This window comes from Thunnus albacares, chromosome 12 (assembly GCF_914725855.1).
Source record: "Thunnus albacares chromosome 12, fThuAlb1.1, whole genome shotgun sequence".
In the NCBI taxonomy this organism is placed as follows: Eukaryota; Metazoa; Chordata; class Actinopteri; order Scombriformes; family Scombridae; genus Thunnus; species Thunnus albacares.
This window is the reverse complement of record NC_058117.1, coordinates 7,698,405-7,711,905: the sequence shown is the minus strand read 5'-3', so window position 1 is coordinate 7,711,905 and position 13,501 is coordinate 7,698,405. Positions and strand designations below refer to the sequence as shown.

The 13,501-nt window shown below is 39.6% G+C and overlaps 2 protein-coding genes across 3 annotated transcripts; both read right to left on the bottom strand.

The window, feature by feature from the left end:
* Positions 1–758: 758 nt before the first annotated feature.
* On the bottom strand, positions 759–6,914 carry LOC122994198 (zinc finger protein 345-like). 2 transcript variants are annotated; one of them, XM_044368765.1, is made up of 7 exons: positions 6,295–6,914; positions 4,914–5,116; positions 4,323–4,415; positions 4,133–4,228; positions 3,514–3,624; positions 3,289–3,418; positions 759–3,188 (listed from the first exon to the last, which is right to left on the bottom strand). In XM_044368765.1, the coding sequence occupies exons 1-7, from the start codon at positions 6,305–6,307 to the stop codon at positions 1,309–1,311; spliced, it is 2,526 nt and encodes an 841-aa protein (XP_044224700.1). In that variant the 5' UTR covers positions 6,308–6,914; the 3' UTR covers positions 759–1,308. The 2 variants fall into 2 exon arrangements, with proteins under 2 accessions (XP_044224700.1, XP_044224701.1); XM_044368766.1 differs by lacking the exon at positions 6,295–6,914 and adding an exon at positions 6,080–6,248.
* Positions 6,915–7,938: 1,024 nt separating this feature from the next.
* LOC122993616 (zinc finger protein ZFMSA12A-like) lies at positions 7,939–12,301 on the bottom strand. The gene is made up of 7 exons (XM_044367927.1): positions 12,137–12,301; positions 11,267–11,469; positions 10,688–10,780; positions 10,329–10,421; positions 10,113–10,223; positions 9,879–10,011; positions 7,939–9,650 (listed from the first exon to the last, which is right to left on the bottom strand). The coding sequence occupies exons 1-7, from the start codon at positions 12,138–12,140 to the stop codon at positions 8,239–8,241; spliced, it is 2,049 nt and encodes a 682-aa protein (XP_044223862.1). The 5' UTR covers positions 12,141–12,301; the 3' UTR covers positions 7,939–8,238.
* Between the last annotated feature and the right edge of the window lie 1,200 nt (positions 12,302–13,501).

The following is a 13,501-nucleotide window of genomic DNA, read 5'->3' as shown; positions in this document are numbered from 1 at the left end:
ATAAGTGACTGTGGAAACACAAGTATGGAACAAGGGAGGAAAAAAAAACAAAAAAACAGAGCTCTTCTTTTCCAGTGAAAAACATGAAAGTCAGAGCAGCACACATGGAAGAGATTAATCACTGTGTTCCTGTTACAATCTTACTGGGGAATTCTTTTGCTTGAAGTTCAAGTTGTAAGTTAACATGCTGTGCAAAATGCTGTGAACAAATAAAGATCAGCTACAGGGACATGATTAAAACTTTTAAAAAGTGGTGAAGAATGTGCTTTGTCATGGTTTACACCACTTCAGATACTGCGAGGCGCCAGTCAAAACATCAGGAAATTGCAGACCAATCAAGATTCCGAACCACGCCAAATAAAGTTAATGACCGGATGGGCCGGATGGACTTCCGCTGCAGTAGTCCCTCATCAATCATCTCTACTCTCCTTAGATATCTTTTGAAGAGTCTTGCTCCAGTCTGCAGTAAAGAAGAGAAAGTATGATTGTTTCCTTGAAAACTGATATAACAAAGCAGTAAGTAGATGGATAAACTGAAGGGTCCTATTCAGTTGGATTCCCATAGACACACATGTAGAGCAGTTCCTCACAATACATGACCATGGGTAAAAATGGTTAATGGTGAGCTACTGCCATCTAGTGAAGCCTTCTTTTATTCTGATACAACCTTGTGACAACATGTTTTTCTCAGAAGTAGAAAACAAGAATTCTCTCTTGCAGCTTTTTTCCTAAAATAAAGTCAATCAACATGCACGAGGTGTAACCAAGGTAATTTAATCTTAAATTCATAAACCTTGCAAACCACAGTGGGGATATAAAAGGCCCAGAGAAATAAAGTTATGTCATGTTGAAATAAATGGTGTCAGATTTTTAAATTTGCACTCTCACAATATTTGTCTTTCAGCATATTTACAGAGCTAAAATTTGCACTTGTATCACTTTTGAGGCCTTTCAAAAAATATATATTTTCAGTAACATTACAGCTCATGAACATACAATATCTCACCCAAATAACATCTGCTGTAACATCCGAACATCATCATGCATGACAAAAGTGATGAAAGAAAAAACTCAAGCCTGTTGGGGTCTGAGGAAGAAAAAGGACACATTTTCTTGTGCGGATGTTAAACGGCTTCTGTGACTACATTTACTTTACAGTGAAGAAGAAATGTGACTTTTCACCTCCACTTCAGCAGCAACTGTACATTGTTCCATATTCCTTCATGTATTGCTTTGTTTAATTGGTCCGTTTCAATTCTAGTAGCCACTCTGTCAATGTTTCAGTATGTGTTTGCCTTCATGTCTGACTCAGTTCATGTTAGAGTGACTTTTCAGGTGCCTCCTCAGGTGGTTCAGACAGGTGTAGGTCTTGGGACAGATCTGGCAGTGGTACGGTCTCACCCCTGAGTGGTTCAGCATGTGCTGCTTTAGCACGCTGCCATCTGAGAATGCTTTCCCGCACTGAGAGCACACGTACGGCCGCTCTCCAGTGTGCACGCGCATGTGCACGGTTACCTTATGCGCCATTGTGAAACCTTTGCCGCACACTGTGCACTTGAACGGCCTCTCTCCTGTGTGGGTGAGCCTGTGGGTGCGCATTGCACCCATCTGGGAGAAGGCCTTCCCACAATCCGGGCAGACGTGCGGCTTCTCGCCAGTGTGAACCCTGGTGTGACTCCTCAGTCCTCCCGCTGTGGAAAAACACTGTGAGCAGTGAGTGCACTGGTACGGTCGTTCTCCTGTGTGAGTGCGCATGTGCTGCTTCAAGTCGTAGCGGTTTCTGAAGCCGCGACCGCAGACGAGGCAGCTTTCTGGCCTGTCGTCGTTGTGACGCAGCTCGTGGTTGGAGAGGCATTTCTCAGACAGGAAACACTTGCCACATTCTTGGCACTGGTAGGGTTTCTCATGGTCAACTCTCTGATGGTACTTGAGCTCGCTGATCCCGGGGAACGTCTCATCACAATACCTGCACCTGAAGCGATGGTTGGGGCTGTATGGAAGCTGGTGCTCGGTCATCTGATGGTTCCTCAGCAGGTGGGCCATCTTGAAGGTTTTCCCGCAATGAGAGCACTCGTATTTTGTCAGCAGCTGCACACACTGGTGTCTGACACGTTCATGTAGAGACCTGAACTGACATCCACACTTGGTGCAAATGTGGGCGGCGTTTTTGCACTTTCTCTTCCTGTGTCCGGACAAGTGAGCCTCTGTGCGGAAGGCTTTGCCACACTGCGAGCATTTGTAAGGCTTCACGGCGGTGTGGAACCTCTGGTGTTCCAGGAATTCAAAACGATACTTAAAGCTCCTTCCACACAGCGGACAGTTGTGAGTGACTCGTCCTCGTGGGTAGACCGCTTTGACGGCCATTTTCCTTGAGGACATAGATGTTGAGGAAGTCCGATGAGCTGAGCCACTTTTCCTGTGTTTACCTCCACTCATTAATTTGGCGGTGGTCTCCATTTCGCTGACCTCTTCATGCCGTTGCTGATGTTTGGTCAGACACTTGGAGGAGATAAAGCTCTTTCCACATTGCTTACACTGATAGGGCTTATCATGATCCACCTGCTGATGATACTTCAGGTCACCTATTCCTGAAAAGCCTACCCCACAATGGCTGCACTTGAAAAGGCGGCTTTGAACGTGAGTCAGCAGGTGTTCCTTTAGGCTGCTGGACTTTTGGAAACTCTTTCCGCAGTGCCCGCAATCGTAGTTACGGCCCCGTTTCGGGCAGTGGTGTCTGAATTTGTCCAGTGAAGTTGGAAAACTGTTCCCGCATTTAATACAAAGGTACGCAGCATTTTTGCACTTCCGTAGCCTGTGACCGGCCAACAGCGTGGCTGTTCTGAAAGCTCTTCCACACTCAGAGCAGTTGTAAGGCTGCAGCCCGCTGTGGACTCTCTGGTGTTCGATGAGGACTGAGTGATGCTTGAAGCATTTGTCGCACTCAGAGCATTTATGCATTCCTGGCTGCTGTCTCCGACGGGGAGACGAGGAGATGTCAGTCCTTTTCGGCGATTCAGGAAAGTCGGTCGAGGTGGAAGGGTTTGTAGACAGCTCTTCGTCGAACATGACTATCTGAGGAACGTCGTTGTTTTCATCATCACAAGCACTAGGATGGGAAGCGATGGCCACTTCCAGCGACGGAGGAAGAGACAGAGAGGGAATGAGAAGATCATCCGACTGAAAAGGAGCTGTGTGGAAAATATGAGGAGAAAATGATCAATATAACAAGTCTCTCACTTCAACAAATATACTTCATGTTGACTAGTTTATAGTAGATTTTGCACACACCAACAGTATTCTTTGCCAATTTTCCATGGCACTGTTTGCTCTGGAGAAGAAATTTGAGGTCTTCTCCGTTCGAGACACACTGCATGTACTCCTCTAGGACAGAGGGGGCAGCACTGATCCAGGATGCAGTCTATAACAGAGAGCCACAAAAAACAGAGAGACATTTTTTAAGTGCTTCTATTCATCAACTTTATTCTCTCATCTTTCAGCTCATCTTGTCTGTACCTGCTTGAAATCTGGTATTGGCAGCAGCTCCTCCAGCCTGGTGAAGAATTCACAAACCAGAGTCTCCAGTGCCGTGTCGAAGTCAGGACCATACTCCACCGGAAACACATTCTGTCAGATCAAAATACATAAATATATAAAAACTAACATTTAGATCATGACATTCACCTTCATGATCAGACCAAATTTACATGAGTCTACAACTTCTACGTACTGATATGTAAAATACTGATAATGCAAGAGATTAGTGTCGCAACAACTGTTAGCTAGTGCTTAATAGATTAGACAAATCTGATAACTGATTTTTCTTTTAAGTAATTTATCAAGCAAAAGTTCAAATAGATTCTCTAGTTCCAGGTACACAAATGCTACACTTCTTTTCTCTTTTTTATATAATTGTAAATTTGATATCTTTGTGCTTTGGATTGTTGGTCAGACAAAACAAATACTGTATCTTTAGACATCAGCTTGGGAACTTGTAATGGGCATTTTTCCACTAATTTCTGTCAGATTAATCCATATTGAAATTTATTTTGAGTTGCAGCCCTAAACAGCAGAACTCTTTAGCAGTTCATATTATTTACCGTTTTATCTGGATGCAGTTTTATAATCATTTTACCTTGAGAAAATGTTCTCTGCCATCAGTGTCTTCAATGAGGCCTTGTACCAGCTTCATAAAGTTTGCTTCCGGTGCTTCAATTACAGGATCATTTGTCTAGATTGCAAAACAAGACATGACAGTAAGATGAGTTTAATGCAACACAATATTAATAAGTGATCCATAAAAACAAGCCGACAGTATCAGTCACCTCCTCTATGCAAGATGAGCGGATTCTGTTAAGGTGACTCTCAACAGCCTTCAGATCTTCAGGGTGCTCAGAGCGCAACAGTTCAAGAGTGGTCTAGAGGAAACATAATTCAGATTTTTAATCACAATATTTGCATATTGTCCTTTACAGTGTTGACTCTTTGGGTTTTATTATTTGAACAACTCTTTATATACACACAGCCATCCTAAACTACTCCCCTCTCTGCTGCAACATGGGATTATACTGATGCTTTCCACCCTATGATTCCCCCCCTTCTCACAAATAACTCATAACTGGTTAAGAATGGCACTATATAATTATTATTGTTCTGCACAATGTATAATAATAATAATTTTATTTATTTAATCATATTTCATTGTATAATCATTTCAAAATGGATGACAAACTATTTTGCAATAGACCACATATAATTACTGCACAATGTATAATAACGTTTTCTATTTTATTATTTAACTATTCTATTTTATTCTATTGTTGTGTGTGATGTGTGCTGGACGGTGCTGTTGTAACACTTTCATTTCCCTCAGGATTAATTAAGTATTTCTTCTTCCAACATTTCTGATCACTTACCCTCGCTCTCAGGCCCAACGAGAGCAGTCTCCCCTCTCTTTTACTCATCAGCTCAGGAACTGCATCTGTTACCATGGACACAAACTCCTCCAGTTTCCCATAGTGCTTTATGTTCCTCTGGCGCACCACTTCCCACATCACTGCTGACATCAGTCTTAGTGGTGGGACCAGAAGTGCTAGTGATGACAGGGGGACGCTGAACTCTAAAGAGCGGAAATGCCAAGAGTTTGACAGTTTGCTAAATTTAAATATTGAATTGTGTTCTGTTTCTAAATAAAAATCAATAAAAGCTTCACCTTTCCACTTTGTTACACAAGCACTCTCAATCCTCAGTCGCATAAGCACTTTCCCAAATTAACTCATCTTTATTTCAATCTCTTCTTTCCCTCAAACCTACAACAGTCACTCAAATTACACATTTCTATGAATCTATCTGTCATGGTGAGAAATATGAAGACAACAGCAGCAAATCTTGCAGTAATGCTTAGTAATGACAAAGTATAAAGAAATTTAAGAGTCCTTATTGGATACCGCAATAGCACAAAGTGCAGCAACATGTCAGTAAAAACACATGATCATTTATCATTTGGCTGCTCCTAATTATTTTACCAGTAGATGTCACTGGTGAAGTCTGTGTTAAATGAGGCTTGGGAGTTATATTTTGGTGATAAAATTGGCTGCGAGATTTCAATGTTTCAGAAAAGCCTTGTTTCACCATCACTATTGTTCACTTTCTTCTAGTGTCCCTCCATATAATGCACTGGCTACTGTGTGAAATAATGTACAGTCTATGTGTGAAATACAACACTGTAGGTGCCGTTATCACCAGGCTTGTGTGCACCACTACTGCAGCTTGCTCCAGCCCCTCTTTCATGTTTGGTGCTCGTTGGTCCTCAAATGCTAAAATCTCATATTTGTTATTTTACCACTGCATCGCTCACTATTTGAAATTGCAGTGAATAGCGAATCGATAAATGGGACGTGAACAATTTACATTCGTAAACAGCTAACTGTTAGCATAACGTTAATCACTTTATTTTAAATTAACCTGGACCTTTCAAACTGTCAGCCATAACGACCTAGCGGTGTTGCGTCTGATACATTTGTGACAAAAATAAAAAATAAAAACTGTTCGACCTCTTCTCCAAAAATTGAGCTACTGTTACCGTTTATGCCCACGGCAAAGCTAACGTTAACAGCTAGCCACAAGGCCGCTGGCGTCGCCTGGTCAAACCGGCTTTTATCGGGCAAAACAATTCTCGTTCCAGGGATTAGTCGAGGCCTGTTGAGCCTCGACTAATCCTTCGCTTGAGCTACTCGGCTAGCCGGATAACAGGCGAAAAATACACAATTATGCCGAGCTACACATGCTAATACATACCCATGTCGTTCATTTTGGAATACTTTAATAGCGATGGAAGGTAGAACTGTTACAGCGGAAAATCTTTCATTGTTTCGGTTAGCGTGTTAGCTAACAGCATACAGGGCTTCAGGCGCCAACTTCTTCCTGAAACACGTTGTTCATTATGGGGAGCGTTGGCCCGTCAGTGTCACTTTGTAACGGCGACGCTCGTTTTGCTTTACGAGGCAGCGCGGAAAAAGCGATTCTACTTAAAATCAGATGCACCGCCCCTCTGGACAATCTAAAACACAAAATCTTCAGAGGAACATCTAAGTATGATAAACTGTATTTTTTTTATGTCTCGCAGTATTTCTCAAAAAACATCAAAACAGTTTTAAAAAGTGACAAGTACTGACAGAATACTTCTGTTTAACAATAAAACCACTTGTTTACTAACACACTAAATAAGTAATTGAAAGAAGAAAAAAATGAGGCCTTATCTCGAAATTATGAGATTTGAATTATTATGAAATTTCTGGGCTTTCTCATAATTACAGGAGTTTTATTTCTAGGTGTATTTCTCTCAATTGTCTAATTACATTTTTAGACCATATATGTTGATATTGTGTTCAGTGGTGGAAAGTATCTAACTACATTTACTCAAGTACTGTATTTAAGTACAATTTTGAGGTACTTGTACTTCCATTTGATGCGACTTTCTACTTCCACTCCACTACATTTCAGAGGGAAATATTGTACTTTCTACTCCACTATTTATTTGACAGCTTTCGTTACTTTTCAGATTAAGATTTGACACCATGGATAATTTAACACATTGTTAAAGATGAAACCAGTGGTTTCCAACCTTTTGGACTTTTGACGTCTTACAAAAAGCAGTGTGTAGTCGGGGTCACATTTCAGATGTCTATGAGTTGTTAACAGCTCCACCAAATAGTGATTTTTCCCTCTAAACTTCTCACATGGTTTGATTTCAATAAATGTTCAAATGATTAGGGAAAAAATCCAAAAACTGAAAACAGATTTGTGTATCAGAACTTTGTTTTTTCTTCTTTCCCATTAATCATCTCATGACCCCTCAGATATATCTGGTGACCCTTTGGAGGGGCCCGACCCCTAGGTTGGGAACCACTGGACTAAATTAGCTAACTGTATATAAAGTAGTTGAAACTAGCTCCACCTCCAGCAGCTACAACAGTAACATGCTGCTCTAACACTGATGCTTCAGTATCAATAATCTAATGATGTCATATATAATAATATATCAGTCAGAGGGACCAAACCACTACTTTTACTGCAATTAACTCCATTTTGCTGCTAATATTTAGGTGCTTTTAATTAAGTAGGATTTTTCATGCAGGACTTTTACTTGTAATGGAGTATCTTTACATTGCTGTATTGGTACTTTTACTTAAGTAAATGATCTGAATACTTCTTCCACCAATGATTGTGTTAGACCACAACAGGATGTTTCATGTTGGATTTAAGTGAAATTCTGCTGCTGTCAAACAAATTGTCTATTTCCATAATCTGACTTACTTGTTGCTGATCTTTGTGATTTATTCAATATTCAGAGAATGCTGACACTGAATGACACTGATACTGGCAGGTAATGTTGGAGGAATTAAGTGTATTCACTGACAGTAGAAATGTAGGCACGAGGAGAACCTTTCCTCAGAGACTATTTTAACATAAGGTTTAGGACATTAGAGAAATATTACACACTTATAAGTCAGGCCCAACAATCGCACTTAAAGAGCTTGTACTTTGAACAGATCTAACAAAACAGGAAAAACAATCAGTCAGTAAAAACAACAACTTTTGCAACACAGTCCTGAAAAGAGAAGTTGAGTGCTAAACTCATTACACTGCATACGGTCAACACCACAATCAGTACAGGCTAGTTACGTAAATATAACATTCATTTGAGAACGAGTCATATGGAAATCAACAGAATCAGACCGGCTATGTTTGGATCACACTGTGAGATTTTAAGTGCCTCTTCAGGTGATTGAGGCACGTGTAAGTCTTTGCACACAACTGACAAGCGTAGGGTCGAACCCCTGTATGGTTCATGGTATGTTTTTTCAATTCGCTGCCACGTGAAAATCCTTTCCCACATTCAGAGCAGACATACGGCCGTTCCCCAGTGTGCACACGCATATGAAGTGTCACTTTGCTCGCCATGGTGAATCCTCTCCCACATACGGTGCATTTGTACGGCTTTTCGCCCGTATGGGTGCGTCTGTGTATCTGCAGCTCGCCGGCTGAAACAAATGCCTTGCCGCAGTCAGAGCATAGATAGGGTTTCTCTCCAGTGTGGGTCCTTATGTGTATGTTTAGATTTCCTGACACGGAGAAACGCTTCCCACAATACGTGCACTGGAACGGCCTCTCACCTGTGTGACTACGCATGTGAAGATTCAGGTCATGTTTGTTTTTAAAAGCTTTACCACAACGCACACAAATCTGTGTTCTCTGTTGTCTGTGGCGCAGTTCGTGGGCTGTCAAACACGCGACAGAGCTGAAAAACTTCCCGCACTGCATGCACTGATTGGACAGCTCTGGAGGATGAATCTTCTGGTGGGCTCTCAGTTCACTCATAGTGGAATACACTTCCCTGCACTGTCTGCATGTAAAGATCCGGTTCTGGGTGTGAGTCAGCTCATGTTTACCCAGCAAGTACATTTTCTTAAAGCTTTTCCCGCAATGAGAACAATCAAACTTTTGGACATTATGAACACACTGGTGTCTAAATTTTTCCTGTATGGATTGAAAGCTGTTTCCGCATTTGATGCAAATATAAGCAGCTTTTGTGCACTGTGTCCGTCTGTGAGTGGACAGATCAGAGGTCCTCCTGAAGGCCTTTCCGCATTGAGAGCACTTGTAAGGATTTTCTCCGGTGTGGAGCCTCTGATGCTCCAGGAGCTCGTAACGGTAAATGAAGCACTTCCCACACTGAGAGCATTTATGTGCAACTCTCTGCCGTGGAGGGCCAATCGTAGAGCCGGACAATACAAGGCTTTCAGCAGATGTAGAGGGAACTTGGGAGTTGGCAGAAGGTTGGTTATCCTGATCAACAATTGGAACATCAAGAATACTGTCACTGCCTCCTTTTGTTTGTTCTGCACTGCAATGATTGAGAGTCTGTGTCCATCTTGCATCCTGTATCTCCATATCTCCCTGCTGCTGAGGGGAAATCCTGTCAGATTCTCTTTGGTTATCAGATGTTACTGTGCTGACTTCAACATCTTTGGGACTCAAAGGACAATTTTCTGGACTGCAATCATCCTCTGTCTGATAAGATGTGTTGGTGTCCCTCAGCGAAGGAGGGAGGGATAACGATGAGAGGAGCTGCTGCTCTGATGGGGAGGGAGCTGTTTGTAAAGAGAAGATTAAAAAGCTTTAAAAGATTATTAAATGAGATTTTGTGCATTTACTAAAAAATATACATATACTAAAACATTTCACAACCTGGAACCTGGAATGTTTTCCATTTTTTCTTGATACATGATGCTACAATTAACAGATTATCAAAAAAATATTGCTTGTTAATAAACTCAGCAGTTTGCAGAAGAGCTGGTATCTCAGGTAAACAGACTTACCACTGGCATTCATCTTGGCCAATTGTCCTCTTTGCATCATACCTCTGAGCAGTACTTTGAAGTCATCTGCTTTGGATGCACACTGCATGTACTCATCTGGCACAGAAGGTGCATCGCTGATCCACATTGCAGTCTTTATCGGATAAACAAAACTATTAGTATGCTGAAGCAGGTAATTCTCTGGAAATGTGTTGGAAAATGCAATTCTTAATGCACTAACTGAGGTCACTCTACCTGTTTAAAGTCTGGAATAAGCAGCATTGCGTCCAGTCTGGTGAAGAACTCACAAACCACTGTCTCCAGTGCTGTGTCAAAGTCAGGCCCATACTTCACAGGAAACACATTCTGTCAGGTGGAACATTTCAACACAAAGGATGAATGTGAAGTCTTGTGATGCTGCACGTTTTTATGTTTGTATGAACTAACTGTGAGACGAAAGCAGAGACACACCTTCAGGAAGTGTCCTCTCCCTTCAGGGTCCTCCAGAAGTCTCTGAACAAGCCTGACAAAGTTGGCCTCAAGAGCTTCATTTGCTGAATGAGCCTGAAAAATTATATATATATATATACATATATATATATATATATATACATACATACATACATACATATATATATATATATATATATATATATATATATATATATATATATATATATATATATATTTATTTATATATATATATATATATATATATATATATATATATATATATATATATATATATATATATATATACACATTTTAATAAACAGATCACTTCTTAAACAGACAATAAGCAATGTCAAACAATGAAAAATGTCACACACCTGTCTTGAGCTAGTTGGCAGAAGGCTGTCCAAGTGTGTTTTAACACTTTTGAGATCCTCTGACTGTTCAGAACATAACATCTGTAAAGTCATCTGGAAAATACATTGAACAGTCACTGACAATAAGGAAAAGTGAAGAATGGCACTGTGTCAGTGCCAGCTCCTCCATGTCCATCCAACACATTGAAATGCAGGGTGGAAATAAAGCAGGAATAACACTAAAATATAATAACATTCAATTCTTTTGAACATGACTATGTTTGTTTCAATATATTATTTGTTTTTTGCACATTTTTCCATCTAATGGACCATTTACAAATGTGACTTCTTTAAATTTGAATGTGAATTTTGAATGTTTATTTGCACTGAGTCACAGCAGTTTGCAAGTCAAATCAATTCAGGATCATACCTTCAAGACAAAGCAAAAGTGTGTCATGAGAAAATAAACCTTAAAGTTTAGTGATTTGATTATAAACAGGCTGCTAGAATGGTGTACACAGCAGCAACAAGCTTAGAACAAGCAGTCACCACTTACTAGCGACGCATGTCATTATCAGGCAAATATCAGCAGCCAATTACCTTTGCTCTTAAGCCCAGAGTGAGCAGCCTCATCTGTCTGCTAGTCAAGATGTCAGGGATGGCTTCAGTCACTAAGGACACAAACTCCTCCACTTTCCCATAATGCTTTACGTTCCTCAGGTGAACCACCTTCCACATCACGGCCGACATCACCCGCAGAGGAGGAACCAGCAGCCTCAGTGTAGACATGGGCAGGGGACCCTCTGCAAAGACAAACAAGAAGCATTATTATTCCTGCTTCAGAACAATGTACTGATCCAGTCAGCGAAACCATGCTGTCACATGAGATCTATACCAAACTGTACTATCACCATATTGTCAGAAAGTTGATGATTATTCATGTTTGTTTATCTCTTTTATAGTGTATGACAGCTGCCTTCTTGGCCAGGTGTCTCTCGAATAAGAGAATCTAATCTCAATGTTACTTTTACTTTTTCAGGAGACTTAAAAGAGCAATATTAACTTTGCTAAATGAAGATCAAAGTGTCATTAAAAGTATCATTTGATAAGTTATTCTCTTTCCATTTTCATTGGGTGTGTCCGATGTTAGTATTTTGAGAAGTTTTATCATTGACTCTCTTCTGTATTATCATTAGTTACAATGATAAACTGGGGCTTAAAAAGCACAACTCTTACTTAGCAGAGTCATAGACGTGAAAAAAATTCTTCTGGTCGTTATTTCCCCAAAGTTAAATAATTGTTGTATAAACTGCAATGGCTTCTTCTCCAGTATTAAATCTGTCTAAAATAACTGCAGGAATGATGAACTGTTATCACTTTAATAAGTCAAAACACGGAAGTTAACGTTAGCAAGCAGGCTAACAACATCAAAACAAACCGACACGGCGCCTACAAAATAGAAAACGTTACCCATTTTATTCCACCGAAGAGCTGTAACAGTTGAGTGGACACTGAGGAATGTTTCCTAGTTAAAAAGCTTCTTCTCCCCACAACGAGTGGCTGTGAAAACGAGTTTTTAATCAACACCTCGCTGTCAAATGCAGCTGAACACCACTTCCGGACTCTACTTCTTCGTGTCATATTTTTAGGTTGACACCTTGTTGCTCTACCGCCGCCCATCGTCTAACTTCTCTCTAACAGTAACCAGATAGAGATGTAATGTTTTAGGAACAACAATCTCCACATCATTTCATAATTTTCATTATTCATTTAAACAAATATAAAATTAATTAATTTTGTTGTTTTTATTAGTGGCAGGACAAAAGAGTAAACAATCACACAGCAAACATTAAAAAAAATCATATCACAGGATTATAGTGAAAATATATTGTAATGTAATATATTGTATTGTAAATATACTGTAATGTAGTTGTGATATGTACTGATACAGGTGTGAAATCACACAGTATATACTCACTTAACTGACAAGAATTTAAGTTAAGTAAATAAAAAATAACTGGATCATTTGAATTGTCCTCAGTGAAATCTGAAATGAACAAAGTTGATTCCACTTGTAGATGAAGTGGAAAGCGATGAATAACAGTTAAATAACAACGCATTTGTTACACTGTACATGGTATACATCAAGTTCAACACTTACTATGTTTACTTCACCTGAAAGTATAAAATATGACTGGGTGTAGATATGAAAATGGTTTAGCTAATTCATTTGAGTTTTTGCTTTGAAATTATAATATATAAGCTATACTACTAAATGACATGTTGCTAACTTAAATATAATAGATGAACAGTATGCTCAAAATTATATACAATTACAATTTGAGTTTGTATAAAACAAATTTATATACTGAATATATATTTATGTAATTTGTGTTGATGTTTTTTTGCTTTTTGTCAAACTGCTGATTCTAAAGTCAAGAATGAACCCTCAAGCTCAAATAAAGTAAAAGTATCTAAGTATAATCAGAAAAATGAACTGAAATTCTCAAAATGAAAAGTACTCATTTCAATTCCAAACAATTACTATACTGTTGCAGTTTAATCAATAATATAGCACCATATTGTATATATCATATATTTTGTATGTAAAAATTTTGTATGTAAAAGTTTAATGCTCCTGCACATCCAAGCAAGTGTTTTGACTCATTACCTAATTAGACGTCTTGGCAGTGTGGGTGTGTATAAACTGTGCTTCACTGAGATCTCCCTAAGCCTTCTGTTGGTTTTTTCTTGTATCTGTTAGGACAGCAGATTACACCTTTATTATACTCATTAATGCAGAACGTTTACTGAACAGATTGGTGACATCACACA

Excerpts from the sequence above, each read along its gene's own strand:
- LOC122994198 (XM_044368765.1), bottom strand. Across the intron at positions 4,416-4,913 it reads CGTTGGGCCTGAGAGCGAGG|ACCACTCTTGAACTGTTGCG; the intron begins GTAAGTGATCAG and ends TGTTTCCTCTAG. Across the intron at positions 3,189-3,288 it reads ATTGGCAAAGAATACTGTTG|CTCCTTTTCAGTCGGATGAT; the intron begins GTGTGTGCAAAA and ends TTTTCCACACAG.
- LOC122993616 (XM_044367927.1), bottom strand. Across the intron at positions 10,224-10,328 it reads GGAGAGGACACTTCCTGAAG|AATGTGTTTCCTGTGAAGTA; the intron begins GTGTGTCTCTGC and ends TCCACCTGACAG. Across the intron at positions 9,651-9,878 it reads GGCCAAGATGAATGCCAGTG|CTCCCTCCCCATCAGAGCAG; the intron begins GTAAGTCTGTTT and ends CTTTACAAACAG.